At 57.8% G+C, this 14,227-nt stretch overlaps 1 protein-coding gene across 7 annotated transcripts in view; it reads left to right on the top strand.

The window, feature by feature from the left end:
* Positions 1 to 1,594: 1,594 nt before the first annotated feature.
* Positions 1,595 to 14,227, top strand: part of AHNAK (AHNAK nucleoprotein) — a 139,814-nt gene continuing 127,181 nt past the window's right edge. For 3 of the 7 annotated variants that reach the window (XM_070565345.1, XM_070565344.1, XM_070565348.1), the window contains exons 1-4: positions 2,146 to 2,327; positions 12,551 to 12,652; positions 12,964 to 13,120; positions 13,564 to 13,751. In XM_070565345.1, coding sequence (XP_070421446.1) covers positions 12,964 to 13,120; positions 13,564 to 13,751 — 345 coding nt within the window. In that variant the 5' untranslated portion in view covers positions 2,146 to 2,327; positions 12,551 to 12,652. Of the gene's footprint in view, positions 1,703 to 1,850; positions 2,328 to 12,550; positions 12,653 to 12,963; positions 13,121 to 13,563; positions 13,752 to 14,227 lie in introns of those variants that run through there. The other 4 variants (XM_070565343.1, XM_070565347.1, XM_070565342.1 and 1 more) reach the window with 4 other exon arrangements.

Raw genomic sequence — 14,227 nt, 5'->3', positions numbered from 1 at the left:
CGCTGAGGTGAGGACACAACATCCACACCCTCCATGCTCTTTTTTCCTGCCCCAGCTCCTCCCTCCAAACTCCCATAGCTCGGTTTGCAGAAACCTTATGTCTTGCGGCTTGTGTCACATCATAGCTTTTTCTGAGAACCTAGATGTAAATCAACTCCCATTTTAATATGCACTGGGGAAACCTGCACTTTCAAGGAACCAAATGATTCATTTTATACAGTTGAAAATCCTTTGGTAAACTGTTGGAGGTATCTTTGGGGAGAGGGACGAGGCAGGGGAGGAGGTGTTTACTGTTTATTTTTCTGCCTTTCTGTCTTGTTTACATTCTTCACCATTTGGAGGTATTGATTTTACTTACAGAATGTCAACTGAGGAGTATCTGACTTGTAGGATCACAGGCCATTCTGTTGATCTGTATTCTGGGTTCATGTTTCAAAAGCTGAATAAATGTGACTTAAAAGGAAATAAAATTTAAAAAGCTGTTGGTAAAGGAAATAATTCGCTCTTGGTTCTTCTTTTAAATGCATCCCAAAGTTGAAAAGTTGAGATTTTTTTTTTCTTTAGATAAGGTAGGTGCTGGGCAAGAGATGCAGAACAAAATGGAGGAGGGGAGATTCTTCAGAAAGCCTGGGTCTGCGACTGTCTGCTTGTGATACGTGTGGTGGCACTGCTTCTGCTGTGGGTTTGAGTGTCTATCTGGGTACTTGTGTGTGTGTGTGTGTGTGTGTGTGAGAGAGAGAGAGAGAGAGAGAGAGAGAGAGAGAGGGGGAGAATGCTCGTGCCCAAGTCTCTGCTTTGTCTATGTGTCTTTGCATGTCTGTGCCTGTCTGAATGTCTACACATGTGTCTCCACCTTTCTGTGTCCATTGTATGAGTGTCTGCACGTCCGTGGCTCTTTTTGCTGTCTCTTCCCTCCCCCACAGCCTGTACCCTGTGCGGGTAACTGGACCTGGGACACAGCCCCCAGGGCTGGCAGCAGAGTTGGCTGCTGGGTATTTTTAGCCTGTAAACATGTTTGCCATTTCAGAGGACAGGACTGCTGGTCTCAGCCCCAGCCCACTCATGATCTTGCAGCCAGGAGGGTGCTCCTGTCTGGGGCCAGGTCTTCTCAGTTCCCTGCCCTGGGGTCTCCCTTCCCCAGCATTTGGGAGAGAAGGAGAACTGGCTTGATGTGGGCAGTGGGTGGCCACCGAGGAGGCAGGCTAAGACGATTCACAGGACAGAAGAGAATGGGGATGGGCAGCCAGAAGGCCCCTGAACCCCATTATTAAGCGTTTAATAAAATCTCCATGTAGTCAGAACTGGCTGTGGGAAATGGCTGTAAATTTGGAAACTCAGCGTCCTGCAAGTGGGGAGGTGGTGGAGGGGTTCAGACAGGGCATATGAGAAGAAATGGGTAGGCAGAGGAAAAGCGGGAGCCCCGGCTTCCCTCAGGGAGTCTGGAGAGGGAGGTGAGCACCCCGGTCTGCTCCTCCAAGGGCTGCAGGCCTGACTGCTGCGCTGCTGCCCCGGCCGGGCGGAGCAGCACGGTGGTGCATGGGACACTGGTGGCCCTGACTCCGGGAGGTGGGGCCAGCGTCTCCAGGCTGGTTCTGTGGAGCGCGGGGCCCCAAGAAAGAGAGAAAGCCAGAAACGCGCGCGGTTGCATGGAGCTTGGAAACCAAGTGAGGAGACGGCCTGGGATTTGACGTGTAGTTGCCTGGTAGGATTTGAAGTTCTAGTGTTGAGGGAAAAACTCAAAAAGGTCTGCGTTAGGCTGGAGGTCGCGGCTGAACTACCCAAGCCCCCCAACCGCTCTCTGAACCCGTTGGTCCTTCCTGCAAAATGGGCGGATTCTTGGTTTCAGCTGTGAGGATAAGCCTCAGGGAGCTTCGAGGAGTTTCTTGCCGACGAAACACACTGCATACGTAGGGGGTAGATCCGGGCACCGGCCAGAGTAGGGGGCAGTGGATAGGGGGAGGGGGAAAGAAGCACTTTGGCAGCGCGGCGCCCTCCTGGTCCCCACGTCCCACAGGGCCCTCCCCACCAGCAACCCGCTCCCCGGGCCCTCCAGGGTCGGCCTTGCTAGCTCGTCCCAGCCCTACTCCGGCCCCGCCCGGCCCCGCCCTCTCCCCACAGCTCGGGGCAGACCCGCCCGCCCGAGCCGGAGTTACAAGAGCCGCCTCCGCGCGCGGGGGCCCGGCCACTCGGAGCAGCTCTGCCGCGGGGACTGCACCGCCCGCCCTGCCGGACCCGCCCCGAGCGGGGCTCGCCGCCTGCAACAGCCGCAGCACCGCGACCTCGGGCCCCGTGCGGGATATGGCTGTGCCCTGGGGCTGAGCGCGCAGGTAGGGGCGCCGGGCGCACCTTGGCGCGATCGGGGAACAGGACGCCGAGCACGGGAGAGGGGAGGTGGGTTGCAAGGGTTGGGCGAGGCGCTTTGGGTGGGTGTCACTGTGAGGATTCGAACAGTTTGGAGCAAGCTGGGCAGCCCAGGGCCGCGCGGGGAGGCGACGCGTCGCGCCCTCGGAGCCAAGCTCTGCCTCCGGAGTTGGGGCGCAAGTTGGGCAAAGTTGGAAAATCGCTCCGAAGTGTGCTTAGCCCTAGTCCATATTTCTCTCGGGCTGACTGTTGGCCCTACTGCACGGCAGGGCGTCCCATTCCTGGCCTGGTGTCTCCTGGTGGCCCCTGTCCCACTCCCTCTTTCTCCATGGGGCGGTGGCTCAGCGCAGTGCTCCGTTCCTATTTCATGTTTACTGGAGAAGTTTCTGAGATCGTGGCCGCGGCCCCTCTGCCCCTCCCGGCGCCCCTGCGTCCCCGCGCCACGCGCCCCCTCCTCTGTCCCTCCCGGTTCCCCACACCTCCGCCCTGAACTTCGCGTCCAGAGTCCTCCCGGCCCCACCCAGTTCTGTACCACCAGCCTCTCCCTTTCTGGCTCCTGGCGGCTCCCCTCGGCCCCCCTCCAGCTGCCCCGCCCTAGTCTTGCCCCTCCGTTTTCCCTGCTCCAGAAAACTCCCTTCTTCCTCTGGGTCTGCAGAGCCTGGAAGTTTGCAGCGCGCCTCCCTGCGGGGCGGGTGGGAGTGGGGGTGGGGGGACATAATTAGGGAGATTCCTGCAGTGGGGTGGGCGGGGAGGGGGCTCTGCAGTGGCCCAGCCCTCGGGACCGCCCCTTCCCCTCTAGAGGCGGCGCTCTCTCCCCTACCCCACTCCCAAACCCGTCCGGGCGGGATGGCCCCCGCCCCAGCGCCTGGCTTGGCGCCAGCAGCCTGAGGAATGTGGTGGTTGGAGCCGGTGACTAATTCAAACCAGAACTCGGGGAGGAGTGGTGAGGGGCAAAGGGGAGGTGGGGGAAGGGGCTGTGTGTGGGAGGTGGGGGCAGGAGCCGGGCTCGGCGTAGGAGGAGGGCTTAGCTGCCCTCTTTGGAGCCCTCCACTCAAGCTGTGCGCTCCAGGAGAGAGGGCCGGGGGGCGAGGTCCTGCAGAGGAGTTGGAAAGGCAGTGTGCTTAGGGTGTGTTCGGAGAACTGTGTTATGTAAGGCTTTCCCATGCAGGGAGAGGGTGTGCAGTGTGTGAGCGCCTGGCCCGCCCCTGGCTGGGCTGGGCGCCCCCTGCAATGCCAGAGCCCGGGATGTGGGCGCGCAGCCTCTTGGCGGTGCCGGCCACGAGAGACATGTGGGGTCTGAGCAGGGCTGGCTGTGCCCCTTGCGTGGGAGGGGAGCGGAGTGGGCAGATGGGGCATCTCACAGCCTTAGCCGGTCGGAGCACCAGGTGGGAGATGGCTTTGGCGCCTCTGCGCAATGTGGCCACGGAGAATTGTGCGCTAGTGTGTGCTCGCGCCTTTCACAGGGTGTGGCTGCGGAGAGTGGGGTGAGGTGCCCCCAGGAAGCCTGCAGTCGCTGCTGAGTGCCCTGCTTTGTGCAGTCGTTTGTGGGAAGGCTGGGTGGAATCCTCCCGTGGCAGTAGGTCCTTAAGAGAATGACCTGCAGTTTCCAGAGGAAAAGGGACCCAGATATTTACCTCTGCGTCCCCAGCACAATGCTGGGCTCCGCGTAATTGGTTCTGAAACGGTTTCCTCTGCTAGAATCCAGCCTCGATTGCAAGGACCTCATGGCCTTCCTTCCACAGCCTAGCACATGACCAGAGTGGGGCTGATTTTGTGGGAGACAGTGATGATGCTTGGGGACTGTAGTGACCAGTGAAGGCAGGGGAGTTGGGGGGAGGGAGGGAGAGATTAAAGGTGCCTGGGAAGGCATTTCAGGGTCTCCATACCTGTGCTGGGTCTAAATGAGGGGAGTAAATTTTGCTTCCATTTCCCCTCTCTTCCCCTGCCTCTCAAGAGGGAAATCCTTGGGGCAGGGTGTGGCACTCACTTCCTTTCTGAAGCTGAATGGGGAAGCTTCCTCCTCCGTCCACGGGGATGATGGGCTGGGCCGGCACATGGTAGGCAGAGCCTGCAATGGGAGTAGAAAGAAACCCAGGCTTAGGGGTACCTCCTTGCTCTGAGCTGTGAGCTGTGGGATGAGGGAGGGTGGGAGAGGACCAGGGACTGTAAGAGCTCGGCTAGAGAGGGCACAGGTTCTAGGGGGGTTGGAGATGGGGGATTGGAGGGTGTCTGAGCCCCTCTGTAAAGCCTTGTCCTTAAGAGGTTATACGCAGCGACATCGGTCAGAGAACAAGGACACACAGGCAGCTACATAGGTCATGCCGGACTTAGTGCTGCTGACGTGGAGGCCCACAGCAGCGATTCAGGGGTCCTCGTCTGGGCAGCTCCTTGAAGAGCTAACCCCCTAGAGCTGAGGACTTGGTGCAGGGGAGGTCTAGGGCTCAGGGTGGGACACGAGAGAGTGAACTGTGGCAGACCTGTGGAGGCAGAAGGCCAGCTTTGGTCAAAGGCAGGGAATGGGCTGAGGGGTCCCCGGGTCACTTCAGTCCCAGGGAGGCCCTGGGTGGAGATGTCCGGACACTGCCAGGCTGGATTCTTTGGCTCAACTTGGAGTTGGCTGGCTGGCCCTGGCAGAGCACACCACTCAGAGCCTGAGGAGCTGGTTTGAGGGGTTGGGGCAAAGCTGTGGGGGTGGAGGGGTGTGTGGGGCTCTGGGGTGTGGTCACCACCTTCCTCAGAATTTGGGAACCGCCTGGGGACAGAGGCAGACCAGGAGAGCTAGTCCGACTCCTGATGGGAACTCTCCCCCTGCCACCGCTCCCAGACACCCCAAGTGTCTTTCCGTGAAGCTGGGCTGACCACGTGCATGTGCACATGAGGAAGGGAGGTGGCCTCTCCAGAGGGTTTAGAATGTGCTGTTTGAGTTGAGTGGCGGTGGTGGTGGCGGCGCATGTCTAGGGCCTATCTGCTCTCTTTGTCCTCCATGGGTTTCATCCAGGCTCCTGGGAGCTGTTATTTCCCTGGTCTCTGATCGTCCCGCTGGGCTCGCAGGCCTTCCTGAGCAACCCTGGGTGTGGTGAGGAAGTGTAGGGGGCCACGTGGGGGGGCCACCGCAGGGCTCAGCAGGAATGTTTGTGTGCAAGTTTTGATGGCGCCCCCTTCCTCCCTACTGCCCTCTGTTCCCACCAGTGGGGACAGCTGGGCTGCTGTAGCAGGAGGTCTTGGGTCCAGGGGTCCCTGTTTCGCTGTGACCTTGGGTCCCTCTGGCCGCTAGTGTCCCAGCAGTGAGGTATGTGTTACTACCTGTGAGAGGGTGTCCCTCTGGCCGTGCATGGTGGTCCTCGCATTGCAGTGGACCTGGATGTGTTGGCTCTGCTTGTGTCTGGGGCTTATAGTGCAGGGGGCAGCAATGGGACCCTGCCGTGGTGGTGGAGGTTTCCCGGGGGCTGCAGGGGTTGTAGGTAAGGACTGAAGTAAGTCTCTCGGCCCTGGACAGGTTCCTGACCCTGAAGTTTGTATTTAGAGCCTGGCGGGAGGGTGAGGACAGCGCTGGGAGCCAGGCCCCGCTGAGAGAGGCTGAGCGAGGCTCTGCGCACGGCGGTCAGGGAGGGGCATCCTGCCCTGTCCCGGGGGGCCGGAGCGGAGGTTCTAGGGGAAGGGGAAGTGCCTGGAGCTGATCCCGGCTTCGTGTCCTGGCTGGCCTGGGGGGCGGCTCTTTGGCAGCCCAGCCAAGTGCCTGGCCCCCACACCCCTGCACTAGCGAGGCCTGGCCACTGGGCGGAGAGCTGGGCCGTGGTCCACGGCGGGCCGCTCCCAAGCTGTAATCTACCCCCAGGGCGAGACAGAGCATTGCTCTTCTTCACCCCCCTCCCCGTGGAGGGTGCCACCCTCAGAGTTGGTGTGTGACTCCCTGTGGTCGTGGATAAAGGCCAGGTGTGGGGACTTCCCATTGCAGAATGTAATGCTGCCCCCAGTCCCCTGTCACAAGGAGGAGAGAGAGTCTCTCTTGGATGGGGGAGGAAGAGGGACTCTCCCTGCCTGCTAGAAGTGAGAACTTGAAGCTGGGCACCGGAGGTGGGGGGGGCGCTTCGGAAGCTCCCTGGGGAGAGGGGTGGAGAAAGGTGTCAAGGAGGAGGCTAGAAAGCAGCTGGCTGGCTGGGGTGGGGCTGGGGCTGCCCTGGCAGTCGAGGTACAGAGAACTCCAGCTTGATGGTGGGGGGTGAGGGGGAAAGGGCTGAAGGGGAGGCGAGGGCTGGAGTGATGAGGCCGGGAAAACTTCCTCTTGGAGGAGGTTGTGGGCTGGGCCAGTGGTTCAGGTAGCAAGGGAGTAAGAGAGACAGGTGCATGCAGGTAGAGGGAGGCACAGACTCTGCTCCGTGATGGGCAGGGCCTGGGGCTGCCTGGACAGGTGTCAGTTGTGCGCTGGTGAAGGCAGGGAGTGTGGGCCTGCTCTGGGCCGTGAAGAGTGGGGAATGGGGCTGACGAGCGTCTCCATGCGCATGCCTTCTGTGTGCGTCTTTGTGTGTCTCTCCATATGTCTCTTCAGTGCCCATATTGCGCCTATCTTGCAGCTTGTTTGTCTAATTCTGATAATTCCACCCCCAACACACACGTCCCATTCAAGTTGAAAGTGCTCCCTTGGGGTGTACCGCCCAGAATCAGCTGAGTATAAAGTTCTTGATGCCAGCTGGGATTCTTAAGATCACTGCGCAGTTCTGCTCCGGTTAGAAGCGGGCACGCTGTTTTCCAGACGGAGGGCTGGCAGCTGCCCATGTGGAGGTCCGGTTGGAGGCTTAGGCCCTGGAAGAGATGCTGCCCCTGTGTTTCTCCTTGTTCCTTTGGGACGAGGGTCTGCCTGCGTGGCTGTCCCCATTTCCCAGTGAGTGGAAGTACTTGCCGTGCCCTGCCAGTGCCTGTCTCTAGAGTGGGTCTGATGCCCACCAAACCCCGGAAGGGGACAATTCTCTTAACCTTCACTTGCTGGGGCCCAAGAGAGTCTACAGGTGAGCTGGGATCTGTGTAGCTTAGGATTTCTGACTCCTAGAGATACGTCATCGATGGGCCCCAGAACCAAAAGGCCCTTCAGATCCTGGGCTCTGGGATGCCTGGACTCTGCCCGTTCTGGGTTTGCTGTCCTCAGACTGGACCAGGATGAGGCTGGTGTGTGGGCAAAGGAGGCTGGTGGCCACTTGCCCTCCTTCTGTGCTTGTGGCCCTTGGTGGGCATTCGCTGCTCCCAAAGTGAGCCTCCTTCTGCGCCCTGGGTCTCCAGGTCCCCACCCAAATCTCACTGCCTCCCTTCCTCTGTGTTTCTGTCCCTCTCTCCGAGGCGTCCTTCTCCCTCTAGATGTGCATGGAGGCCTCTCCACCTTCCTGTGGGTGTGTGTCTCTGGCTCTCACTCTACCCTCCTCCAGTATAGGTCTGTCTCTTCTGTGTATCTCCCTTGTGCATCTTTCTCTGTGGTTTCTCATCCTGTGTGTATTTATTTGTGCCTTTGTCCCTCAACCTGGGTAAAGACTCTTGGCCTTGGAGTCAAACTTGGGCAAATCATCTTACCTCTGGGGCCTGTTTCTGCATCTCTAAAATAAGGATATTAATTCTTTTTGGGGGGAGCAGAGAGGAGTGAGGAAGATTGGCTCTGAGCCAACATCTGTTACCAGTCTTCCTCTTTTTGCTTGAGGAAGATTGTCACTGAGCTAACATCTGTGGCAATCTTCCTCTTTTTTTTTTTTGAGGAAGATTAGCCCTGAGCTAACATCTGCCACCAATCCGCCTCTTTTTTTTTTTTTTTTTTTTTTTGCTGAGGAAGACTGGCCCTGAACTAACATCCATGCCCATCTTCCTCTACTTTATATGTGGGACACCTACCACAGCATGGCTTGCCAAGCAGTGCCATGTCTGCACCCAGGATCCGAACCGGCAAACCCCCGGCCACTGAAGCGGAATGTGCGAACTTAACCGCTGTGCCACTGGGCCAGCCCCAATCTTCCTCTATTTTATGTGGGATGCCGCCACAGCATGGCTTGACGAGCGGTGCTGTGTCCAAGCCCCGGGTCCAAACCCGTGAACCCCAGGCCGCCAAAGTGGAGTGCGCAAACTTAACCACTACGTCACTGGGCCAGCCCCAAGGATATTAATTCTTAATCACATAGGATTGTTTGGGGATCGAATGAGACCCCAGGCATGGAACCACAGCTCAATACCTGGCACACAATAGGACCTCTGCAAAATTCTCTTTCTCTCAACCTGTTGGCTGTTTTCTTTCAGTGTAGAGCTGTCTCTTCCTCTTGCCGCCTGGCGAGTGTTTATGAGAGTGGATTGCCCTTCTGGGTGTGTCTCCCTTTTCTTTGAATATCCCAGGCCCTCATCCTGGTTATACGTCCTGGTTATACGGGCTTCCCTCTGGTGGAGCTCTCTAGCTCTGGGCGTGAGTCATTTCATTCTTCTGGGCATGGGGGCTGCTTCTCCCCGGCCTGTGTATATGGTGGATAGTGCCACTGTGCTTCGTGGAAGGTTCTTTGCTGTTGCTGTCTTCCCCACCATGGGGTGGGAGTGCTTCTGTCTCTTGGAGTGTCACCTCCTGTATCCCACCTCTGCTGGCTCAACCTTGTGCCCCTCTGATGTGTATCTTGTCCTGAGGTTTGGTGCATGGAGGCATTGAAGCCCAGAGTGTGTGTATCAGTTTCTGTCATCTTGACACTGACGCAGGCTGCAAGGCTGTCTTTGGCTGCTGCAGCAATTAGGCTGGGCCCCCTCCCTGGCTCACTTCATACTGGCGCTTGGGAGGAAGGGGCTGTGTTCCGTGGGGGCAGTGGAGGAAGGATGCTGCTCTGGAGGTCATACTCGGCGGAGACTGTCTGCCCAGGGCAAGGATTCGGCTTCTTGGATCTGCTCTGGTGTTGTCCCCAATCCGCATAGGTGGCATGGGTGCCTCCTCTTTGTGGTTGGAGGGCACGTCCTCTTTCTGCTTTTGAGTTGACAGGACACGCTCGTTCCTCTCTCGCTACTTCTGGCCTGAATTGCGGTCTGTCCCTGCCCACTCAGACGTGCCTCCTCTCAGCCTTGTAGCTGGAGTGGCCTCACCATCTTGCTCCTTTTCTGCCCTCCGCCTTAGAGGGTCTCTACTCCAGCCCTTCCCATTACGAAGGATACTGTGAGCCAGGGTCAGGTGGAGCACAGGCGGGGAGCTAGCAGAGCTGGTTGGGGGACCCCAGCATCCTCCCAGTCTCCCCTTTCTGGACCTCACTTTCCCCATCTCTAAATAACAGGCACTGCTTCCCATGGAACTTTCTGCAGTGCTGGAAATGTTCTGTATCTGGGCTGCATAATAGAGGAGCCATATGTGGCTGTTAGGCTCTTGAAATCTGGTTACTGCAACCAGTGAACTAAAATTTTAATGTAATTTAATTAATTTAAGTTTAAATAGCCACATGTGGCTACCATGTTGGATGGCATGGCTCGGAGGTATCTTCCGGCTCCAAAGGCTTATGACCCTTGGCTGGATGGGCAGAATTTCCCAAAGCTCCAAAGACCCTACTTTGGGTGGCTGCAGGGGAGAACCCTCAGCCCCCAGGAAGCCTGGCTTCACCTGACTTGTGTGGGAGGAGAAGGAAGGACCATCTGGGCTTGTTCAGGCTCCAGGGGTGGGAGAGACTGAGGGTTGGGATCCAAGTGCAGAAAACAGGCCTCTGCCACTGTGGCCTCCAATCCCCCACCAGTACCCCCATGTCGGCCACCTGAATGGCCCAGATCAGATCAGAGAAGAGGGGAATCTTTTCTGGCTGTGTCAGGAGGTGGGGCCCGAGGCAGAGCAGGCTGGGTGGTTGGCACCCTGTCCGGCTGGGAAGCCAGCGGGTGCCCTGCCAGGGTGAACCTGCAGCCTCGGGTCCAACGGCTACTGCTCTCACAGGCTGTGGACCCTTCTCATCTCAGGATGGCCTTCTCCCCTCATTAGTTGCCTGGGTCGAAGCATGCAGCAGGTCCCTCCTGAGCCTCCACGCTGTGCTCCTGGGGGACTCCTGGCCTGGGGCTTCGTCCTGAGGTGCTGGCATGGAAACTGACTGCTGTCGCCACTGGAGCCCCAGCCCCTCTGGCACCTGGGGGTCTGGCCCACCAAGCACTTTGTCGATTGGTTTCAGGCGTGATCCTTTACGTGTCTGGAGCTGTTGCAGCTGCGGTGACTCATTGGGGAAGGAGGGAGGGTGGGGCCGAGATGTGGGCGAGGGTGAGCTGGCTCAGCACCAGGATGCAGGGCGGAGAAAAGGGGCCCTGCTCAAGGAGGAAGAGAGGTGCTGGGGTGATTGGTGGCTTCAGAGATTGGGGAAGCCATCGGGCTGGAAGCCTTTTTCCTTCTCTGCCCTGCCTGGCTCCTGGTCTGCGGGCCTGGCTGCTCCGTGCTGGATGCTGGGGGAAGGTCTCGTTCAAGTTCCAGCTTTGTTGTTTCCCATCGGGAAGGGTCAGCATGACTTCCTGTAGCCGCTCCCCGGCCTGTCGGGAAGGGAGGTGTTTTCCCCAGCTCACACCTGTGCCAACAGGCGGCTCACCCGTCAGCAGCTCTCCTGGGCTCCTAACCAGCACCTGTGCTGACGAGGAGGCACATTGTAAATACCGTGTGTGAGTTCAGGTAGTGGGGAGACTGGGGGGGGGGGTCTCTGTGGCTGTCTTCATTTGTGTTGTTATCTGCCTGACATTGGAACTGCTAAGTGCCCGTGAATTTCCAAGAGACACGGTCTTGTCCTCAGAGGCAAAATCTAGCACCTTCAAGACCCCATTTATCTTTCATTCCCTCCAGAAGCCTCCTGGAACATTCGGAGGCTGAATTGTTCATGCCCAGAGCACCTTGCTCATAATTTATATCCTGGACAGGAACTAAGTCTTTTAAATCTCCACATCCGGCACATGGAGTGCATTCAATAAATGTTTGGAAGGTGCATGAGAGAAGTTAGGCAACAATTGAATGCAGCATAGAATTCAGAGCTGGGCTGAGCTGCAACCGTCCCTCATGGGTTTGCTCTGCAGGGTCCGGTACAATGTTGGACAAATGGGAGGTGATCAGTAGGCATGTGTTTATCCATTGGTTGACTAATTTGTGGATGCAAACAGCTGTAGGGCGGGGCTTTGGGGAAATTCTTCACGATTTATGGCCTCCCCCACACTGTTTCACAGACGTCCTTCTGGATGACGCTGCCGCCGCCATTTTGTGTGGGTGGCTGTAGGCCGTGGCCATATCCAGAGTCCTGCCTGGTGTCTTCCCAGGGTGCCTCTGGAGCTGACAGCTCATCCTGTGGCTGGAGGGCATCTTTGCTCCCAAGTGCCCGCACCTATGGGGGCCTGGCTCAGGGCCCAGGGTGGGCTGGCAGATGGGCCCTGACTCACCAGGTCCCTGAGGCAGGTCAGCTGTACTCTCACCTCTCGGGCTTGGGCCTGTGCCTGGGGGGCACCGGGGCTTCCTCTGTTTAGCCGCTGCCTGTGGCAGGCCTCCTGGAGTCCCAGCTGGTGAGGGTCCCCCTGGTCCTGAGACTGAGTTAGACAGACAGAGTCACTCTTGTCGCTGGGGGAGGGAGGACACCAGCATCCCTGCTTTCAGGCCTGCCAGTTACCCCCAGTGCTGGAGACACCCTGAGGAGTGTCCATCCTCTGATACGGTGTAGGGGAAAAGAGCCACAGACTCAGAGCTTGAGCATAGTTGCTCCCTTATTGTGGACCCCGGGCAAACTGGCGTCTCTGAATCTCAGTCTCTCCATCTGTAAAATAGGGACAGTAACATCTCCCTCCTGAAGCTGTTATAAAGAACCTAATGAGAATGTGTTTGTTGTGAGGTTCCTGTGCCCCAGAGCTTTTCACACATGCTCTGTCCCTCTCTTCTTCAGTCCTCACAGAGATCCTTTATTGTCTCCATTTTCATGATGAGAAAATGGAGCTTCAGAGAAGTTACGTGACTTGGCCAGGGTCACCCAGCTGGGAGGATGTGGAACCAGGATTTGAATCTGAGTCTGGCCTCCTCTAAACCCCTCTTCTGCGACCCTAGGCTGGAAAGTCATGTATGAATGGAATTGATGACAGTAGTAGGGGTCAGGGCATCGATCTGGCCTGGGGAACAGGACATCCAGCTGTCCCTTGCGTGGCAGCTGGTTGGGGTTCCAAGCAAGCTGATTGTTGAGTGCAAGCATCACTGTGAACTTTTCCTTAGGCTGTGTGACGGAGATTCCCGAGGAGAAAGACTGAAGAGAGGAGAGGAAGGAGGGGCGGGCTCCTGGCAAGGCATTTGCTCCTGAATTGAGTCCTGCAGAAGGTCAGTGGGAGGGAGGGTGAGGAGAGAGGTGGAGGTGATGGGATGGGGAGGGTGGAGACCCTGTGTGGCATCGGGAGGCAGGGCCCTGGGTGGAAGGGATGAGCGGCTGGTTCCTCCAAGGCCGGTTGCATCCACTGTCCACTTTCTGTCCTCTCCACTGTGCCTTGAGAGGCTTCCACTGCGGAAGCAGATACCTTGAGACAATGCTCCACTCCCCGAGAGTTGAAGGCACCAGAGATCCCTGGCTTTCTCATCTCTTTATGCCTTCATGCCCCTACTGTCCTGAGCTCCATTTCCTTACCTCATTCCAGATGGAGAAGGAAGAGGAGACGACCCGGGAGCTGCTGCTGCCCAACTGGCAGGGCAGCGGCTCCCACGGGCTGACCATTGCCCAGAGGGACAATGGCGTCTTTGTGCAGGAGGTGATGCAGAACTCCCCTGCGGCCCGCACTGGGGTGGTCAAGGAGGGTGAGTCACCTCAGGGTGAGGGCTGGGTGCTGGGTTGGGGTGGGCGTGGGTGGTGGAGGGAAGGGCAGGGGGCAGGCAGAAGTGGGCAAGTGGCTGTGGAGGGCCCAGTCCTGGCTGCATCAGGATGGTCAGGACCCACGCCCTGCCCTCCCCTGCCCACTCTGTGTCTCTTGGTTGTGGTCCTCGGGAGAGGCAGTCATGTGGGATGGTGGAGATGTAGTCCTTAGTTCTGATGCCACCACTCACGAGTTTTGGGCAAATTAATAGGCCTCTCTAAGCCTCAGTTTCCTCATCTATACAATGGGTATTATCACACCAGCCTCACAGGGTGGTCATGACACACACTGAATACAAGTCAGTTCAAGTGTCCAACACTGAGTGGTTGTGTGTTGTTTCCCTGAGACCCTGAGTGTCTTACCCACTTCTTGCTCCTCCCTGCTCAGGGGACCAGATTGTGGGTGCCACCATCTACTTTGACAACCTGCAGTCGGGTGAGGTGACCCAGCTGCTGAACACCATGGGGCACCACACTGTGGGCCTGAAGCTGCACCGCAAGGGGGACCGCTCCCCTGAGCCTGGCCAGACCTGGACGCACGAAGTCTTCACCGCCCGCAGCTCTGAAGTGGTTCTGGTGAGTGCCTCACTGGCCCATCTGCGCTCTGAGCTCCCCCTGGCCGCACCGACCTGCTGGCCCACTTCCTGAGCCTCTGTCTGCCTGCTGGATCTCTGTTGTCATTCCTTCTCCTACTGTCACCCCTCTGCACCCTCTGTTGAGCCAATCTGTTTGTTCCTATTCACGTGTGGCATGTGGCGGATGCTGCCCCTAAAAGTCTTCCCTCAGTCTCTTCAGAGTACCCAGCGTGGGAACTGACTCATGCTATCTGGTCCTAGATGCCAGGAGGAAGATCAGCTGCTTTGTAAGAATCTTCGAAATGATTTCACAGGTGCCCAGCTCTGCCTCACAGACACCATTTTTCTACTTCCAGAGGCCTGGATTCATCTATGAGTCAGAGGCTGGGCAGAAAAGTGCCTGAGGGATGTTTCTCTGCTCCTTCTGATGGCTTGTTTATTTAACAAATAATGGGTCCCCAAAGTGAAAGTGTTAAC

The sequence above is a fragment of the Equus przewalskii genome, chromosome 11, assembly GCF_037783145.1.
Source record: "Equus przewalskii isolate Varuska chromosome 11, EquPr2, whole genome shotgun sequence".
Lineage (NCBI taxonomy): Eukaryota > Metazoa > Chordata > Mammalia > Perissodactyla > Equidae > Equus > Equus przewalskii.
The sequence above is the reverse complement of the archived record's forward strand: the minus strand, read 5'-3'. Positions and strand labels throughout refer to the sequence as shown.